The sequence below is a fragment of the Styela clava genome, chromosome 15 (assembly GCF_964204865.1).
Source record: "Styela clava chromosome 15, kaStyClav1.hap1.2, whole genome shotgun sequence".
NCBI lineage: Eukaryota > Metazoa > Chordata > Ascidiacea > Stolidobranchia > Styelidae > Styela > Styela clava.
In genome coordinates this window covers 6,340,645-6,361,203 of record NC_135264.1, presented here as the reverse complement: position 1 = coordinate 6,361,203, position 20,559 = coordinate 6,340,645, and the positions used below count along the sequence as shown (strand labels likewise).

General features: G+C 33.9%; 2 protein-coding genes across 2 annotated transcripts; one reads left to right on the top strand and one right to left on the bottom strand.

The window, feature by feature from the left end:
* Window positions 1-343: 343 nt before the first annotated feature.
* On the top strand, window positions 344-4,917 carry LOC120333886 (membrane-associated transporter protein-like). The gene is made up of 9 exons (XM_039401276.2): window positions 344-1,135; window positions 1,351-1,503; window positions 1,601-1,758; window positions 1,849-2,015; window positions 2,137-2,812; window positions 2,950-3,319; window positions 3,528-3,730; window positions 4,041-4,246; window positions 4,452-4,917. Exons 1-9 carry the CDS (start codon window positions 384-386, stop codon window positions 4,653-4,655), a joined length of 2,889 nt encoding a protein of 962 aa, XP_039257210.2. The 5' UTR covers window positions 344-383; the 3' UTR covers window positions 4,656-4,917.
* Window positions 4,918-6,892: 1,975 nt separating this feature from the next.
* LOC120333884 (uncharacterized) lies at window positions 6,893-18,528 on the bottom strand. Its single transcript, XM_039401274.2, has 9 exons — window positions 18,408-18,528; window positions 17,824-17,996; window positions 15,351-15,472; window positions 15,090-15,220; window positions 14,775-14,946; window positions 13,212-13,279; window positions 12,548-12,668; window positions 12,098-12,279; window positions 6,893-9,707 (listed from the first exon to the last, which is right to left on the bottom strand). The coding sequence occupies exons 1-9, from the start codon at window positions 18,460-18,462 to the stop codon at window positions 7,423-7,425; spliced, it is 3,309 nt and encodes a 1,102-aa protein (XP_039257208.2). The 5' UTR covers window positions 18,463-18,528; the 3' UTR covers window positions 6,893-7,422.
* Between the last annotated feature and the right edge of the window lie 2,031 nt (window positions 18,529-20,559).

Below are 20,559 nucleotides of genomic sequence, written 5' to 3'. Positions count from 1 at the left end.
AATTTACATGGCAGAAAAATATTTGCAAATTTGCGCCTAGATGTTTGCAAAGCAACTAAAAGTACAAACTGACATTGAATTTTTTATGTCACTGCCTGTTTCATTGTGATCGTTTGTTACTCCAAAGAATAATATTTATTAATGAATGCGTTAGTGAAACCAGCGTGATTCCAGGAAGTATTTCATGGGCTATTATAAACATTTAATGAAGCTAATCGTGTCTAATTAGCTTATGCATCCTAATTCCGCATTAAAACAAAATAAAACTTGTCGCGTGACAGAATAGTGTAACAAAAATAATCTTGTTTGGTTTATAAAGAACAATGTTTTGTATTCCACACACAAATTATGTTAGTTGGAGAAGCTGTGAACATAGGCTAGGTATGCCAATTTCTAGTCAAATAGCAGAGCGTACAAATAAATATTTGCAAAGTGCTAGATCATCGAAATCAGTCGACAACGACACAGAGGAGATTGCTGACAATAAACGGTTTGCTTCCGCGACTTGTTCGTCATTCGGGCAGGAATCCTGGTTGGACGAACCAAACGGGGAGAGTAACGCCTTTGTTTCGCCAAAAGGTGAAATGCTGGAAGTTCAAGAACAGAAAGCAATCGAAACTCGCACTGTCAAAGTCGGTAAACGTGTTTTCGAAGTTAACGTTCCGCAACAACCGACTGTGGTAGTTACCTCACCAGACCAACATGAAAATGGACCAGGAAATTATCCTAGTGCTCCATCATACCAGAATCTAAATGAAGATATTCATAGCACAAGAGCTTTGCTTCCTGTCCCAGAAGAGCCAATTGCGAGAAGAGTTCGGCGAAGGAAACAAAGAAGAAATATTCGTGCTCCGAGCTCAATTATATCTTTGCCCATGTCTTCGATCACCGCGTTTTCTGGGTTTACGTCCGTTTCAACCACGTCTTCCATTAGGCCGAAAAGAAGCAAAATGAGCTTGTTTTTGAATAGCTTTATAATGTTTGGAAGAGAATTTTGTTATGCCATTGAAGCGAGTCTCACAACCCCTATTCTGCTAAGTATTGGACTTCCAATAAACCTGTACAGTCTTGTGTGGGTAATAAGTCCTATTCTGGGATTTGTTCTTCAGCCAATTATTGGAAGCTTCAGCGATAAGTGAGTATGGATTTTACATTGTTATGTAATTTGTTATTATTATATATATATATATATAATCGACAAAATAGCACGTTCAATTAGTTAATTAAAACAGAATGCCAATTTCACCTACTCCCTTATTGTTTGTAGAGAATACTATATATCGCCTAAATCAAAAATTTGTAACATTACCCAAAGATAAACACACTTGATACGATTGTACTCATTTTCAGGTGCAAGACGCGATGGGGACGCAGAAGACCATTCATTTTGATTCTTGCAGTTTTGCTTTTGTTCGGGATGACCTTCTTCTTGAACGGAGAACAATTTGTGGAGCTAGTTGTCGGAAACCCAAATGATGTCGGAAGTCAGAATACGAACGAAAGGTATGGCACTGGATTATTGTTTTCTATTACTTTTTCAGAGTAATTTTTAGTAAAAATTGTTTCGTTTCTAATCTATTCAATTTCTTGTTATTTTTAGATCAAACGTGCTCGCAACCATACTGGTAACGATCGCAGGTGTTGTTGTTTTTGATTTTAGCGCTGATTTTATCGAAGGCCCGATTCGCGCTTACGTCATGGATGTATGTGATGAAGATGACGTCAAAATCGGATTATTTTATCAAGCTGTGTTTACGGGTAAAGTCAATCTTTGAATGAATTTCATCACGGGACATTTTTTTTTATCTCAAGTTCAAATTTAATAAACTGAGCCGATCTTTGTTTCAGGAATGGGCGGTGCTCTCGGATATGCAAGCGGTGGAGTGTCATGGGTTCGGAATCTTGGTTTTGGTACATATTTTCCATCAGATAGACAAGTCGTCTACGTTTTCGCAGCCCTCATTTTTATCATCTGTGTAGCGATGAATCTGACTAGCATTCCAGAGAAAAATCGGGTAAGACCATATTGCCGTTCTGTTAAAGTCAAGAACAGTAATAAAGAGAAATAAAATTAGTTTTTCATCGGTAAACTTAAAAGTAAGTTGACTTTTTTTCATTCAAATTTTTCACATATAGTTGAAAGATACCAAAATAAAGAAGAAGACAATTTTTTCTAAAAAACGCCGCGGCGGAAAGGATGTACGATCGAGAAAACGACGATTCCCTGAAAGAGAACAAAAGTACATGGTAATTGAAGAGGAAAATCCAAGAAAATTTGATGCAAATAACAACTTGAAAAGATCGTCAAAAGACACCAAATCTGCCATAGATCATGACGTCATTACTACCCCACATACTTCAAACATGATATCATCACGCCATATGAAATACAAAATGAAGAGTAAGCAGAGAAAAGATCGACGAAAATCTAAGAAAACAGATAATGGCTTGTATGGAAGCTTCGAACGCCCGGACGCGGAACAGATCCATGACTACTTGACGCAATCCGGTTATCAAAATCAATATCAAAGTCTTCCAAGAGACTTTAGCGAAGAACAAAACACATACCCAGCCATGAAGTACAACACGCATAATGGAAAGGATGGTGTTCCATTAGACAACTATGGTGAAAAAATAAAGGGAGTTGCAGATTTAAAAGGAATGGCATCGTGGGCAAACAAATCTGCTTCGCTTCCAAGAAGTGGTACAAGGAAGCAACAAGAAAATCGACGCGCCTTGCCTCATCCGCCAACTGCACCTTACTATTACAATAATAACGGAGTTAATGGAAAAATGATAAACGTCCCGTCAGGTAGGATCCGTTTCGTTTCACTCAACTTATCTAAAATGTTATTTAGGGGAAAGGGTGTAATACCGTCAACAAGGTCCAGTTAATACGCGTCCAACGCTATACTATAGATTGGTATCAATGATTTTTTGTATTTCCAGATTCTGATTCCTCTTCGGGAAGTTCCTTCTCCAACGATTATTCTCCAGTACGTAAAAGCGCAAATAAGCGTGAAAAATCAAGAACTTACACAGCAAAAAGAACAGAAAAATCGAGTGATATTGTAAATTACGAAGACTTTTCTGACCCCTACCGACCCCTGCCACACGAGGCGCCACGCAAGTATCAGAAAAAGTCAAACCGTACAAGGAAGACGAGAATCGCAGAAATCAGGGACGACTTGGACCAGGACGAAGATTTGGAATCTCCTTTATTACGAAGTGATTTCCATGGTGAAGACGTGCCTGAAGAACGCGTGCATGGTGCCAAAAAAATTTGGAAATCAATTGTCGGAATGCCTAAGGAAATTAAGTAATTATCCAATTCTTCCAATTTCAACAGCTTATTATAATTTGCCTGAATATAATAATTTTATGAAATTTCAAAAATCATCTTACAAAATCAGCCGTGGTCCAAAAGCAAGAAATATATTCTACGCCTCTCATATATTTATTTCACTGTACCCCGCTGTATTGTATAATCAAAATAGCCTATTTTTCAACAAATGTTACATTTTCAGGAGTCTTTGTATCGCACATTTATTCGGATGGATGGCATTCTTGTGCGTTGTTCTGTTTTTCACTGATTTCGTGGGCCAAGAAGTGTATGGAGGCGATCCACTAGCACCTATTGGAACCGAACGAGGAGATGCATACAAATTAGGAGTTGAAATGGGAAGCTGGGGAATGACAATTAATGCAGTAGCATCTTGCTTCTACTGCTGTAAGTAGAATAAAGTATTTGAGTATTTAATGTAATTTCTATTCACCAGGTGCATGTTAATATTGGGTACCAGTTTTTTCAGATCACAAATGCTGATCCGTTCTGAATCAGCACTATTTACTAGTGAACTGAAAGCATATCAATTTTATTTAGTGCTTATTTTCCAATCACACGACTTTGTGAGGATATGTATAATTCAGTATTTGCAAAATAACTTTGCTCAAAAAAGGCTAATCTTCTCAAAAATACTGTGCAGCAAATAGTTATTAACGTAGAACAGACTTGATTAATAATATTTCTTTCGTTTCAGTTCTTCTTAAGCCGATGATTAAGAGATTTGGAGCCCGGCCTATCTACATGCTGGGATATTTTGCTTTCGCTGTGGGCGCGCTGGGAATGGCAATTTATCCGAATGTATATTGTGTTCTGATATTATCGTCGTTGATTGGAGTGATGTCCGCGACATTATATACTTTACCATACTTCCTGGTGGCACAATATCATGAAGGGTACAAGGTTAGATACTATTCTACTAACTTTTTTGTTAAAATTCTAATTACAAATGATTTTAACTCAATTTTTGACTCAAAGTATGAAAAATGTTGTCTTGGGTGCAGCATAACACGGTTGATTTTAAAACATATCAGCAACATGATATCACTAAAATTTTTTTTTTTTTTAATGGTATTTCATTAAAATAATCGTTTTTTTCTTTTCCCAGAAATTCAAAGGTACTGCTCAAGAACGGGGTGTTGGCACTGACTGCGCTCTTGTGACGTGTATGATACAATTGGCTCAAATAATTGTGGGTCTGGGTATTGGAGCTCTGGTCGTTTGGCTCGACACTGTTACAGTTACTGTTGTAGCGGGGTCAATAAGTGGGTTCATGGGTACATTGTGGGTTACTTGGTGGGTCACATACTAAAGTTTGTGTTCGTTACTGCATCTCGTATTAGACATATTTTATCCACATATAACACATCCTTCAAGAATACCGATCTCACCTACACACTCAAAAGGACTTATGATCAGTTTATTTATTATGTTCTTATTTCAATTGATCCTTTCACCCCTTCCTTTTTATGTCCCTAACAAAAGTATTGATGAATAACAATAATATGTTTGTACCATATTGTGTTGTTTTATACTGATATTATTTAAGTAAAGTTATGTTTATATGCAAACTATGTTTTGTCTCTTTATCCTGCTTGTGACTTTTAAGTGTACAGTTCCTTGTGTTTTGCAAAAGGGGGCACTATAAAAAAGTACACTTCCGTCCCGATAAAATATACCGAATTTATAAAGCGCATTATTAACAGTGCACAGATGTGACGGATCACATTAAGCCGAGGTATAGTCTTCTGCGCTCTGGAGAGTCTCTTGATTGTCGTTTCTAAGTTGATGAAAATATAAAATTAAAAGTATCAGGAATGATTAAATTTGTAATAAGCGTTGAACACTGTGGAGTGATTGTCAATATATATTTCCGTGATCTTCCTGTGGCTACTGAAAGAGTTTTAAAATTATAGTATTCCGCTCATTCCACACGAAAAATGTCTTTCAAGAGCTTGAGGCAGCGGCAACAATTAACTACGTTTTGTTCAAAAATAATTAATATGTTTCTAATGTGAGTGTTTCACATAAGAAAAATTAATATTACAGCAATTTATTTACCTTTTGAGCGTGTATCATTTGATTATTAAACAAAAAGAAAGCGATGCTCAAATATATGGACACGGAGTATTAGGTATGCAATACGTCATAGTAGCTTACCGGTAAAAATTCGCAGCAGATCTGAACTTACGCGAAAGCGGAACCGCAACACGGAACGCAATTTTAAAAGCTCGCACAAAAGAACGAATCTCACAGAGATCACAGAATTATTTGATATAAATGAAAGTAATAGCCTTCTAGCGAAACATACAATCTTTAACCACTTAAAATTTCAAAGCAATTGTTCAGTAATTGAAGAAAAAACCAAATTTTTTCGTAATATTAGGAAGAAAAATTCTAACAACAAAAACAACAACATAATAACAAAACAATTCATAAGTCCACTCCGTGTTCAACAAGGAATACAACAACAACAAAATAACAAAACGATTCATAGGTCTACTTCGTGTACAAAAATAGTAGTGAATGGTAATCTTGAAATGATAAAGAATAAAAAAAATAGGATTGAGTAAAAAAAAACATTTTGTCTTTAATTTCTTTGTAATTGCCATATTCGGCATTCACAAAATTGACTTTATCATGGTATTTATTTTTGCTACTATTGCTCATTTATTATTGCTTTGACCCGGAGACAAATAGTGATGAATCAATATAAATTGGACAATATTTTCAACAATTGACAAGGGAAAGTTTTCTCAATCAATCAAAAATTAATAAGCACGGGTCGACAAGCGTTTTTCAAAGCATATGCGCGACCCTGTTTAACTCTAAATACTATAAAAATATACGAATGTTCGGTATGAAAATCATTCATGTTATGGTATATCTTCCGTAACTCTATACCACAATGGTGAACAAATTACCATCAGTCAATGCTTATGAAATCTACAATGACACGGAATAGCAGTGACTTGAAGTTTGAAATTTGCTAGGACTCGGCACTGACAGTCGTATGGCCGGTGACTCAGGAGCTAAAAGACTTGTACCAAGTGATGGGATTGAAAATCTGAGAATAGGTTCTCTTTTGTATCGAACTCACTAACAACAAGTTCTCTGTATCTATCCATTTCGCGATCCAAATTACATAGATCTAACACAAATGATTTTGAAATGCAATACATAAAGCTAGTGGTCAGTATGTGTGGTGCACATTGAGGTTATATACACCTCAATGGTGGTGCACGTTATCCATTTGCTGCAGTCGTAAGACGTCATAAATGAACGGGTTTTCTGGTTATCACGAATCACCACATTCCAAGAATAGGTTCGCGCGAACCGCCCCCACTGCTTGTACCCAACACCGACTGAGCTTGAATAGCACGTTGTGGCATTTTGGTATAGTACACCGGTGAGAGTATTTGCTGATTATTAATGGTTGTTAACAAGTTTAAATGTGAAGGTACCTTCGATGGGTAGGACATGTCATTCTACTAAATTCTGATAATTTGTCGTCCCGACTCTCTTTGAACAGATATGTATATACCAATATGTTGAAATAAGAATTTATTCAATCAAAAAACAATATAATTTAAAACTAATAAAACAAAACATCAAGAGTAAATATCTGACGTTATGACCTGCTTAGTATACGAGGATATTCTTTTCGTTAACAAAAAAAATGTTAAAACAACGCGAGTACAAGAAAGTCATTGGAACGGAGGAATCTCTTACGATTGTTGCATAGAAATGTAACATATACCTACATAATCCATTCGTGGAATAGGTGTTTAACACAGCGCTCGGGAGCCAGTCTATCTTTGACTTTGCTGAGCGTATTAGGTTGAAAATGCCACAAAAATGATATGACATTTACATGGAACAAAATGGTTTCTTCGTAGATTTACAAAAAAGTCTGAGATAACGGTTAAAAAATGTATAATGTCTAAACATTTGAAATGAAAAACAAAAAACTCCTCCTTCTGCAGAATTTGGCAAAGTCTGTCGTCGTGATCTTTTCTTTTAAAACAATGTCGACAATATTTTTAGTCATTTTGAATAATTTTTTGCTTTTTAAATTTTCAAACTCCTGCGCTCTTTTTTATTGGAGAACCGATTTTTCTTTTCGGAACTGATACTCCCGCCTGAACCGCTGGGAATGGATTCTTCGTTTTGTTATGTCCGTTATCAAATTGCTCCCAGTATTTTTCCTCTTGTCTTTCGATTCTGGCCGAAGCTCTCATGCGGTTGCGTTCAATGAGTTCTCGTTGCTCGTATTTAAATTTACATGGCAGCCAACATACATCTGCGACTAATTGCTGAGTGAGTTTTTCGACAAGTTTCGCATACCCATCGTCGATAATTTGTAAATATTTTGGCCCTGACGCCATTTTTTCTAACTGTTTCACATTAACAATATCGGCCTTGTTAATGACCCCCACGACGTAAATCTTTGCTCCGGTGCGTTTCAATGCATCTGCTGGTGGTTTGACGCTATCACTAGCAAGCCCATCAGTGATTACGATAACAATATCGGGAACTCCGGGTCGATTTCCAGGTACCTTTATACTGTGGTCGAAAACATGTTGCAGGGCTTTTCCAGTTTTAGTACCGCCCCCATTGTACGGTATTTTCCGTATTTTTCGCTTTAGATCTTCCAAATTTCTGTAGTCACCCATATCTATTTCACTCTTTCTGTCAACTCTTTTGTTGTATCTTAAAACACCGACGCGCATGTCCCTTTTCCCAATGACAAATCTATCCAACAAAGCAGCAGTAAATTTGATTAATTCCTTCCAACTTGGCTTTCCCACAGAAGACGAAGAATCCAAAACTAAAATGACATCAACTTTGGCGTAGGGTGGGCATGGTAGATCGCAGCAAGGCAAGTCATTGGTCCACTTGGAATCCATACCGCACGTAATTTCAGAGGGTCCGCCAGCTATCCTAAGACCTCTAGGGCACGTGAATGTACAAGTATCATTGTAGGCGTAACCAGTACAATCCGACTTTCCGCCGTTCACAATATTCTGTGGTATAACTTTGCATTTGTTTACCACACACATGGTGGGATCTCCACCAGTCCATAAACCAGTTCTGTCGCATTTTGTGTATTTTGGACCATGCATGCTGTAACCAGGATCGCAATTATAGCGACATCTTGAACCGAACTTGTTACCAAGTGTACATTGCAAAATTCCATTATCAGGTTGAACTAAAGCTTCACAAACACGTTCCCGCTCGCACAATTCGCCGTAGAAGCCTGGCCGACAATGACATTCGAAATCGTTAACGAAGTCTTGACATCTTGCGCCATTTACGCACGGATTTGGTTGGCATTCATCTCTTTGCACGCAACGTGTGTTGGAAGTAGTCCACAATCCTGTCGGTTTACACACTACAGTTGATCTTCCAAATCGAATAAAACCAGGGCGGCAATTGATTTGGCATTTTGAAAATGGCCTGTTAAATCTTGTGCATTTAGCATATAAACTGAAAGTGGTTTCGATTGGTGGACATTTTTTAGCTTGGCGACAAACAGGATTTCGGTGACTCCATGTACCACCCGGTAAGCATTCGGTTTCACCAATTCCCAGAAGATAGGTGCCGGAATCGCACGTGAATTTGCATTTCGTTCCAAGGGTATTCTGTCCTTCTGTGCAAGATATTTTGCCGTCACGAGGAGCTTGGAGTTTTTTACACAACACTGCCGGAGTTTGCGTTGTTATTGGTTTATCAGCGACTGGATCGAGCCATCCCAGCAATTTTCCGCATTCAGTACCAGGTCCATCACAAAGGTCGCCCTCACAACAGCATCTGCAAACTTCGGGCGGACTCACGTTTCGTTTTCTTCTGTTAGTTGGATCACATTGATCAGAAAGGTTTTGATCTTCTTGTTTGTCACACGCTGTCACTTGTTTACATTTCATTGTCGCTCTGAAAGATCTTCGCGAAAATGCCGATTTTCCGTAAGATCGAGATCTCAATTCCACGAGGCAACCACGCGACTCGGGCGCGCATTCAACGATTTCCATGCACTCATTGCGCGACGTGGCTTCAATGCATCCATAACAACGTGTCACAGTTCTAACAGGAGCGTGCCTCACTACCTCAGAGTAACGGCCGTCTGTTTTGGCTTTAACAGTGAAAGTGTAATAGTTTTCTGGGATCAAGTTTGTCATAGTGAACGTTCTTTTTGCTCCGCCAAGAATTTTTTCAGCAATGAAGATGCCGTCAGTATCATCTCGGACTGTGACCACAAATTCTTTTTGCGTTCTTTTGACACCCTTGTGTGAGGTCTTGAACATCCATGTCAGGTTTGTAGCGTGGTGGTTCAGCAATACAGTTTCCATAACAGACGGTACCTCTGCAAAAATAATTTGATTTTGTGTTATATAAAAGTCACTTAAATAAAAGAATCACTGACATCAGACAAATTTAAGATAGTAATCTTTGGTTTATAAATTTCATTTTGTAGTCTCCAGGCGCAGCACAGTATTTATCGAAAATGTTGGAAATTATTACATTAAACTGGCCCAACAGCAATTCATCTAACATCATAAATATACTTTATTCTTTTGAGGTCATTTGGTGTCAACTATTTTAATCGATGTATATATATGCATTCAAAAGAAAATGAGTCCAATTGATATAAGTAATTGTAAAGGTTGCTGCAAGCCTGCAATTTACATTCCTGGTATAGTCATAGCGTCGTTATAAATGGACCACACCTAACGTATATGGCCAATTTGGCTATTATTAATCGCGGTTAATTTAATTTTTTAATTTTATGGTATAAAACTAGGAGACTTTCATGTGAGGTAAACAAGCTAATTCCTGATGCCCATTTCGCGTGCCACCGATATTTATGTACAAATAGTAATAGTTTACCTTTCAAAACAGTGAAAAACTCAACGCACATGACGATGACTAATATTAAAATTTATAGTAGGCTAAAATTAGATTCAAAATATGTAACATTTTTATTGTAAATATTTCTGTAAACGCCTTAACCAGATTGACCTCCTGCGGTTTCGTCTTTATTGGATTAGAAGCACGTAACATAAATAAGTTCCAAAATTTGTGTTTGCGTCATTTGGCGGAAAATATGAGGCTTGAGTGTCATTTTGTATTGGATCGTTTTTACATCGCCAGGAAATATCACAATATGTAACCAAATTTGGCGTCAAAATAAAATGTTTCGTCACGAAACAGACATGAAAAGTAAAATTATAATTTATTTGTCTAACTACGCATGGATATAACTCATGAGCCTAACCTCAAGTATTATATTTTACACTGATCACTGTATTTTTCAAACGAATGGTAATGTCTGGTTTTAATCAATATTTAAAATATATCATCTTCACTTCATACACAGTAATATTTTATAATTAAAGTTATGATTTACTCATTTTTAAAGCTGGTTAGGATAATAAATGAACTGCTCAAATGCAATTCCACTTTATATAATAATCTGCATGATAGCGTGTATTGTCAAAATGCAAAACAAAATAAAGCGTTTCTCGGTTTCAGAGCGGATATTGATTCTGATCCATTAATTAACTTTGATGTATCAAAATGATACTGATTTAAATTATTGCGCTGCAACCAATGGTAATGATAAACGGTAGGTATTGATTGGAGTAGGTATATGTACACGATGATCATAATCTCTCTCTCTATGTATATATTATATATAAACAGTATAATATTAGACTATACGCTGAAATGTGCAAAATCTTTGAATTCTATAACAACAGAAATTTGCTGGGATAAACAACATTGACAATGAAATTATAATTCAACTCCAAATTTGGTGATCAAATCTTGTCTTGGATGGTTGGTAGATGGTTGATTATCATTTTTGGACCTTTTTTTCATTACTCAGTACAAGTGTTTAATGTAGATACGATGTTAGTTAGTGCATAATGGGAAATTTCAGTAGATCTGTTTAATAGTACTTGTCCTACTTTAATACTACTTTTAAAAACAAAATTTAAATATACATTTAGACTTTAGAGCAATTAAACATTCGATGCAAAATGTGTTCTAGGATTTTGTTTGGTTTGAATGATTTTTTGTGTATTGTATCGTAAATTTTATCAGGATTCCTACTTGCAAGCAAAAGTAATAATATCGTCTAGTCAACAGACATAAAACTTGGATTTTAAACTAAAGGTGGACGTTTTCTGCGAAAAATATTCGATTTAATCAATCATAGTATCAAATTATTTTCGCCAAGTCTAGACACGAGAGGGTCCAAGTCACGGTATGATGTCATAATAGCGATAGAAAACTAGTATTATTATTGAAGTATGTGTTGTTTATCTATTTTGTTTGCTTGGTTGAATATGACGGCCTCATTGCCAAGTGAATTCCAGAACAAGTATACAAATTTGGGCAAGTATACAAATTTGCAAGAGAGGAAGCGGAATACTGGTAGAAAAAAGGAATCAACTTATTGACATACACAAGTAATGGCTAACTTAAAAATTACGTTAAAAAAGAGAGTGTAAATATATAATATGGCAAGTAAACTATTCTATACACTATACATTTTGAAACTTGGATCTTGGAATACTAATATTGGCTACTTAACGTTATAACAAGTAGCCTACGTTCACTTCTTAGTAAGGTCTTGCGACATTGTCATGATTGAATGTTTACAAAACGGTTTTAAACTTGGTGATAGCTAAAACAACAACAAATTTGTAGTATATATTTAGGTAATGCTAATATTTTAGCTCTACTCACTTGTAAAAACAGTCAGATTGACACGGTCCGATAGGAAGTTGGGATTTCCATCTGGTCCATCTAAACTCGTCCAAACTGATATGAAGTATTCTGTTGATGGTTCTAAATCAGTTAGTCGAATTTTTTGCGGCCTAGTGAAAGGTGGATAGCGTTGTTCATTCTCCTCTGGGTCGCTTGCTTTTCTATATCAAAAGAAAAAGAGTTTGAAATTTTTTTCCAGTTATAATTATTTTCAATTAAATTACATTTTTCACTTTTTTATTCCACTTCTTAAAAGTAGAAATAACAAAGTAGTTAAGTAGCCCATTAAGTATTGTTGATCATTTCTCTCATTGATTACTTAAAATTAACGGAATGTACTTTAACACACATTGCAGAAGAGCAGTTAATTACATAAAAGTACCTCTTACCAATGTTGGCATTATTATTCTATTACAGAATTTTACCAACCTGTACGCAACATGAATGCTGTCAAACTTGTCGCTTTTGTAAACTTGAGGTTTTCCAACATCAATGACAACTGAATCAGTGTTGTATTCAGTCGCTTCGAGGCCTTGTAAAGGCATCGGGTCTAGAGTTGAAAAGTTTGTTATTAGAAATAGTGCAAGTATTTTCAAAACCTTTGTTGACCCTTGATCTCCAAAAACAGGTAAACTTAGTAAAAGTTTATTATTTTGGACTATGCAATTGGGAAGCATCAAATTTACAACAAATAGAATTTCAGTTATTAGTACTAGATTTCCTACCTACAACAACAAAATACAATATTTTAACATTCTGTAAATTCCTTTCTGCAAAAATTAATGTGACCCGAATGTAGGATGCAATATTTCATAAATTGTTTGTCCAGATTAACTGTAAATCTATGATTTATATAAACAATTATAATTTGGTACAAGGTGGGAACGCCTTATCATTAGGCAGTCGAAATATTGTCAACCAGAGATTAAAACTAAAAATAAATATCTATTTTTTAAATGATATCTTCAACATCAATGTACAGAAATATCTCCATTACGCCACCCCCGCGTCCGTTTTTTCTAAATAGGGTCCATTAACTTAAGGAATTTTAGTAAATATCATTTATAGGCCTTCAATTATTTTCCATACTTACTCGTTACGAATGTGTCGAATATTCCTTGAGCAAATCGACTGAAGCCGACCTTTTTGATGATGTTAACTCTAAAAATAATACGAGACTTTTTAAAAAAGAAATCATTTACAATTATACATTTTCGACCTTGTTTTAATCAACATTTAAAAGAAAATTTTTTAAAAAAAAATCCAAGAAAACTTGAATTTAAGGATGTGGTTGTACTAAGATGTAGTTGTAACCTCAATTGCTTCGATTAATTTTGAAATTTGGACTGATAACAGTATTTGATAATGAGAAAGTCTGAATTAGTAATTAATTACAATATAGAATAAATTGGATCTTTATCCCGGCTAAGTCCATTGTAAAAATGACAGACATAAAAGTATCATATTATTTTACTTTAAAAACTGACAAAAATTAGCAAAAGACATCATAAAAATCTAAACCTTATGCGATATGTTTTATTAATATTCAATTTTTGAATCTAACAGATAATAGTTGTATTTACTACTGATTTCTGGTGAAATACAAACTTCAACAATATAATAAATGTGAACGCCTGTCAGTTTACGGTCCTAAAATAAAAAAAGTTATATTTAAAATGTCCTAATGTTGGATTTGACGCAGATCGTATACGTAAATGATAAAGAAAGTGTGATCATTTGCTTCCGCAATTAACATAATGAAAATTGCCCCAAAATATGATAATTGGAACCGAAATCCTGAAATTGTAGACAATAATGTGTTTTACGCAACAAAAATTTTCGATAAAATCGTTTTTATGCCAGGTGTGAAAATTTCGTGCAAAATTATTTCTGTTTTAGACTGTTCCATAAATAATATAACGAAAATATCAAGTCGTGAAAAGAAAACAAGAAGAACGATATTGAAGCAAAATCATATTTATAAAACTAATGATAAACAATTTTACTTTTATTGAATAAACAAATAAATGAAAAAAATAAAATGAACATAAGATCTAAACTTATAATAAACACGGGCTTTATAAGATTACAAGTCGAAAATATGCAAACAAACAAGCGTCGTAATTAAGTGTTGTTTTCTCAAAATTAAGCTGGTTTAATTGGTATTCTTCCTTTGGCAATTTAAATTTCATTTATGCAATTTTCCACTAAAATATTATGGCCAGTCAAGCATGATATATCAGAAAATTGTTTAATTTAAATGCTATTGATACTTGGTCCAAGCCTGGTGTTTTAGAACTTTCTTTCCTGAGCACTCAAAGTTAATTTTTTGCAACATCCAGTAAATAGCAATTTATCACAAGTTTTAATGACACAGCATACTTTGTGACGTCACAAAAGGTCACGTACGTACATAATTCCAAACATATCGATTTGGAATTTTACAAAAATGAATAAAAAATCAACATTGTAGTGCCACTCGTTAATTCAGTTTTTGTATTTAGAAGAATTCCAATGCCCAGAAGCGATTTATAATTCCGTCACAGCAGAATTGCAGAATTGAGTGAATATGTTGTAAGAATCGGTTGCTATAGTAACCTTAGATCAACGTAAAAGATTATCACTGCAACAAACAAACACACAAAAATACACTTACTTGTATCGGGTTCCTCCAGAGAGTCCAGTTGCGATATAAGCAATTACATTTTCCGGTACGGTATCGTTGAATTTCACGTTAGGTATTTCACTGCCACGTACTGCTGTGATTTCAACTCTCTCTGAAGGAGTGAGAGTGATGTAATAGCTTGCCCCCGGGGTATCCGATGGATCTGAAAGTATTGAAAAATTTAGACAGAATTCCTTGTCTAGCCCCATCGATAAATAGCAAACTAGTCTATTTTGTGATAAACTGAAAAATAATGTCCATACTGATTCACAAATTAAAATATTCCAGTATTTTAATATAACCTACCTGTGAAAGTAATGAGAGCAGAAGTAGGTGACGTCAGAATGGATTCTACGTCAGCTATCGGAGGAAGAAGCATTCTATGTCTGCCAATGCCTTTCTTTTTGCTGGTTGCTACAGACAGTTCAGTAAAGGGCCTGAAAAAAATTTTATTTTTATTTTTGTTACATCGTGACAGTATGCATGAGGCATTGATAAACTGATCTTGTGAGGTCGACTTATTAAAAATCTATCTTTGATATTTTTTTGGAGGAGAAAAAATCTTACTTCCTGTTGCATAAATTTCCCTTGCAGCATGACCGACAGAAACTGCTTGTTTGTGAAGGTTCCAGGTGCACACCAGACCTTGCTGCTTTTAGCAGTGTTCTGGGATTACATTGCCCGTAATTCTGAAAATAAAATAAAATTATTTGATGAATTATACAGAATTTTTCTCAGTATCTATGATAAAAAGAAACAAGAAATTATGACACAAATATTTTCTAATGTTTTATCAAAGTCAAAAATGTAATTCGAGTACTTAATCCAACTATAATAAACACCTTTCAATGTAATTTTAGTATTCGGTTGTGAATAAGGAATTAGATATACAGCTCTTGTTTGTTACCGGAGGGGCGTTTCTACAAGAATATAAATATTACTATACCGCCTAATTTGCCAAATATGTTTTTTTTTCAAAATTTGTTTTATGTTACAAAACTTAATTTGTCCATATGTCTAAAATTTCCACCCTTTTTGTTTAAATAATTTGTTTTTTTAAATTACTAAAAGATCAATTTTTTAATATTTGACACAAATTTATGCCTCGGAAGGCGTAGGATAAATCAATGTTTTGTTTGCTATGGCAAAATAATATAAACAAAGATATTGTAAATTATATCGGTGGGCGAGGCTGAGCGTTACGTGAGTGTTATTAACAGCTCAATTCAGGTAGCGATATTATGTTTATTTACAATTGACCATCCCGTATTTCGTCATTGGTCATTTAATATTTAAAAAAATGTTAATATACCGGTGATATCTGAGGAAATATCACAACACAGCAAATGCGAAACAGAAATATTGTGCTTATCGGTTTTAAAATCTTATAATAAGTTTATAAATGGACATTTTTGGTGCAAAATTTTCTTAAATTGGTCTACTTAGGGGAATGCTGACATATGCGAATGACCAAACATGGCGCCGCAACAATTTTTCAATTTATATGACATTTATCATCTGATGACGTCACAAAGCTACGGGAGAGATGCTATGTTAACTAACTGTATAATGTTGTCCTCCCACATCCGTAAATTTCAACAATTTTATGTAATTTCATATTGCACAAATTATAACGAAATTGTCTAGAAATCACCTTAAGCAATTTGAGGAAATTCAATTAAAATTAAAATTTTGCATGTTGAATACACATTAAACTTGTTAAATTTCCTGGAATTTCGATGTACATCAATTAGTATAGCAGTATTTAACCAACAATGCGTATATGATCAAATCTTCGATCAACTCAACGATGAACATGATCACTAGTGTATGTATGTGAAATTTCTGGATATTTTCAATTGTAAATTTGTCTCGTTCGTATGAAAATTGTCCTCATTAAATTTAACTTTTTTGAAACCGAATCAAAATACATTCTTCTTAGTATCCGGTTTGTATTTGAATCTGTAACTGTGACAAAATTATTGTGTTACCATGCATGATCGTATGTAAAGTGTATATGAAACTCACATGACAAGGAAAAGTAAAAACAATGCAAATAATTGTTTACAAAAATAGCATAATAAAACAATAAGGCATTTAAGTGTTACTGTTATCTAGTGTCATTAACATATCATAACTTCATGATTTCGTAATTATATTTCTCAGTGTCATTTAAATAAGAATTAAAAAAAAATTTTCAAATAATTTCCGAAATGGCTTTAATATTTTCATGTTTTTTAATTTTAATTCTGATTATATTTTAATTTGTTTACAACATTTCATACAAATATGAAAATAATTCCCGTCGCTTTGATAAAATGATTTATTTATGTCCGTTCCGTCCAGCCTAATGGCGACTGTACTGTCCGCCAAAATAAATCTTAAAATTAATTATAAACCAATGAACTCTAATCGGTCATTTTTGACCTTTTGAGTGGTCGACGATTGCCGAACAGGTTGAAAATTAGTCTCGATAATATAAAATTGCGCTTTGATGAGACAATATGTGAAAATGGTATTAAATTTATCTTTTCTTTGTTCTGTGAATTTGCAGGGCAGTTCACGAATGTAGCTTTGATAAATAACGGTATGTTATTGAGATATATGTTCGATATAATCTTATATATGCTAAAAAAATCTTCAAAAAATTTTAAATTCCGATTACAATTAGGTATTTTCTAAGACAATATCATGTTTAAATTTGTATATTTGTTTTATTCTATATTTTCGGATATAGGTGTACTACTTTATTAAAAATATCTTTATTACTGTATATTTGAGCATATTGTACAATAGTACTGTAGTTTAGTATTTATTATTGGCTCGGAAAAGTTTTCTGACATTTGACCAAGATTTAAATTAATTTCCCCTTTGTTGAAATAATTTACAGAAAATAAAAAAAGTAATGACTCTTGGAAGAGGTTCACAATCACGAAGTTTTGGTTTTGTTTACAACCTCATTATACTATAACTTCAGAAAATGGAAAAACAAAAAATAGAAAAGTACTTATTTCACGTAATTACGCCAAATGATACTCACGTTTTTCAAATTAGCCTTGCACGCATTATATTGTTTGCAATGTTTCGATATATATATTTGATTATTTTGCAAACGAATTTCGTTTTCGCATCCCAGTGATCCCCATGAGCACGTTACAATACTTTTGCAGTCAATGTTACGTCGAGCATTTGTACATTGAAAGCATTTAAGTCCTGAAAACAAAGAAAAATAATTTTTGAACATTGTGACAGAGGTAAAAAATACCTTAAATAATAGTTTAGTTAAGCATAACCATGGCGTTTACAAATTCGAGAAAAGGGAATAGAAAAAATCTGCGTACTATTGGTAACGTTCCATTTTCTACGAATTCCATTCGTAACGATATATTTCTAATTCGATTTTGCATTGTGAAATGTAACTTATTTTCATTTTTAGAAAAAAGTAATTAATTTAGTTTAAACATTTTTATTATATCATGACCAACCCGGAATGCAATAAAGATAAAGTAGTATTTTTCTAAACATTTAAAGACGTAAATTTAAACTTTACAAGAAAAAGTCAGATAAATTAGACAACACATAATGACAATTATCATTTTATATAAAAAAATCAAAAGCACTTACCATGTATTGTAGTGAATACACACGCCGTCAGAGATATCAAAAATATTAACTTCATTTTGTCTGTACATGTGTATTAAACATAAAACTGAAATAGCAAAAATCACTATTATTTTAATTTAAATTTGTATATAAGGTTGTTAAGTAAAAGGTATACTTATCCTCTGCTTAACCTTACTGCATGTTACTACAACCTGTTACTACATGTCGCAAAAATAAAGGAAGTCAGTCTCGCGCATGCCTTTATATTAAAGACGCAAATATTTTTTTACAACTTTTTGGCAGAAAGTGTGATTACGTGATACCAGTTGTGACGCGTAGCGAAATGCGTTTCTCGAAAACTCTTTTTATGGGGCGATTAATTGAAAGAATTTTATCGTTAAAAATGGTTGAACAAGCGTGGGAGTATACTAAATCATGACTGCTTAAGCTCTGTTTTGCAATTTCTCACGATTGATAAATTATAAATAGCGCAGTTGAATATATAGTTGTAATGTTGTAATCACACCCACAAACATATAATCTCTCTTAATGGTTACATGAAAAAAATGACGTTATTTTTGTAAACTTGTCAAACATCATCCGTTAATTATAGCTGCATTTCAAGATATAACACCATTTTAGTACATGGTATCTTTACCGGAATCTACTAATTGTTCCCCAAAAGACTTGGGAGTTTGAAATAATCGTTTTTCAGAGACAAAAAGTCGTGGAAATGGGATATTTATGCATTTTTGTGAATTTTCAATGAATTGCGGTCTAAGAATGATTAGGAAAATTTTTTGATTAGAACCGCAACAAAGAAAAATGCCGCCTTTAAAATATTTCTTTGGACCCGAATTTTTAATATAGTCAGGAACATAATTTAATAAAATGACCGAATAAAGAATGCGTGTCTTGTGGAGTAATATTCAGAATAATAATAACAGTTTATTTCCAATTCATCGAAATAATAAAAACTTTATTTACAACGTAAAAGTTTTGCATTAATTGTCACACAAACTTCATAACAACATTAAATGAAAGAAGCTATTTTTTTGGTTCTGTTGGTCTTTTAATCCATGATTTAAATAACTTGATCTTTACGCGATTATTTTCTGTTGTTGCTCAAAACTGTTGTATTCTAGAATTCAATTTCTGATTCATTGCTTAAATTTTTGTCGCAAACTATGGAATATGATTGAAATGTTCATAATAATTGGTGTTTGAACAAAAATATAATGATAATAAGTTCAATCTTCAAAATATAAATATCAATACAAAATTTCTCTTCAAAAAATTCACTTCTTATTATGAATTAAAATTACACCGATTTCAAATGTCCTCGATATACTCAGGTAACACCGTTTCAAGAAACGAAGTTACAATTTCATAAATCTTCTAATTGGAAATGGAAGTCACTGTTAAATGTCTCGTTTAGGACTCATTCCCTAACGGTACTATAGTATACGATAGGGCATTGACCTTTGTTGCAATCTATACTATGTTGCACTGACCTTTACGTACGCATCGGTCTGGACAATGCGTAAATGTAAAAAGTATAATTAGGTTGCGTCGCATGCAGTATTCGTTTCACGCAATATGAATAAAAATTTTCAAATACCGCGTCGTTTATTTTGACATTTGTCTAGTATGTTTTTACACCTCTGGCAATACGGATGATATTGACATTATGTAAATGACTTTTTAAAGTTAGGTCAAATAGGTTTACATCAAAGATGTGATATTTGAGAAAAACACCCCCGCCCTGTTTTAAAATAACAAATTAATAATTATCCCGTTGGGGTTAGGATTAGGGTTGGGAAGAATTTGAATTTTCACCGCAACTTGATAATTACTGATTTTTTATTTATTTTGATCGTTGGTGAGGGTGTTTTTTTCGGTGGCTTTCCACAAAACATCATAAATTAAAGCATCGTCCTATTATTTTTTTTCCAAATACTGCTTATCTAATAGGCAATTTTAGATTACTTAATGCCCGTTTGAATTTGAAGGCAATATTTCGTTTCTTTTATCAAATTTTTAATCCGTACAGTTTGTTGAAGTCTACAACAACATGTTTATATTGCAATGCCTAATATGTTACCCCGTACCTCACCCAAGGCAATATCCAACGGTATTTCCGATAAATCTCAATCGGTATTTTTGGGAAAGG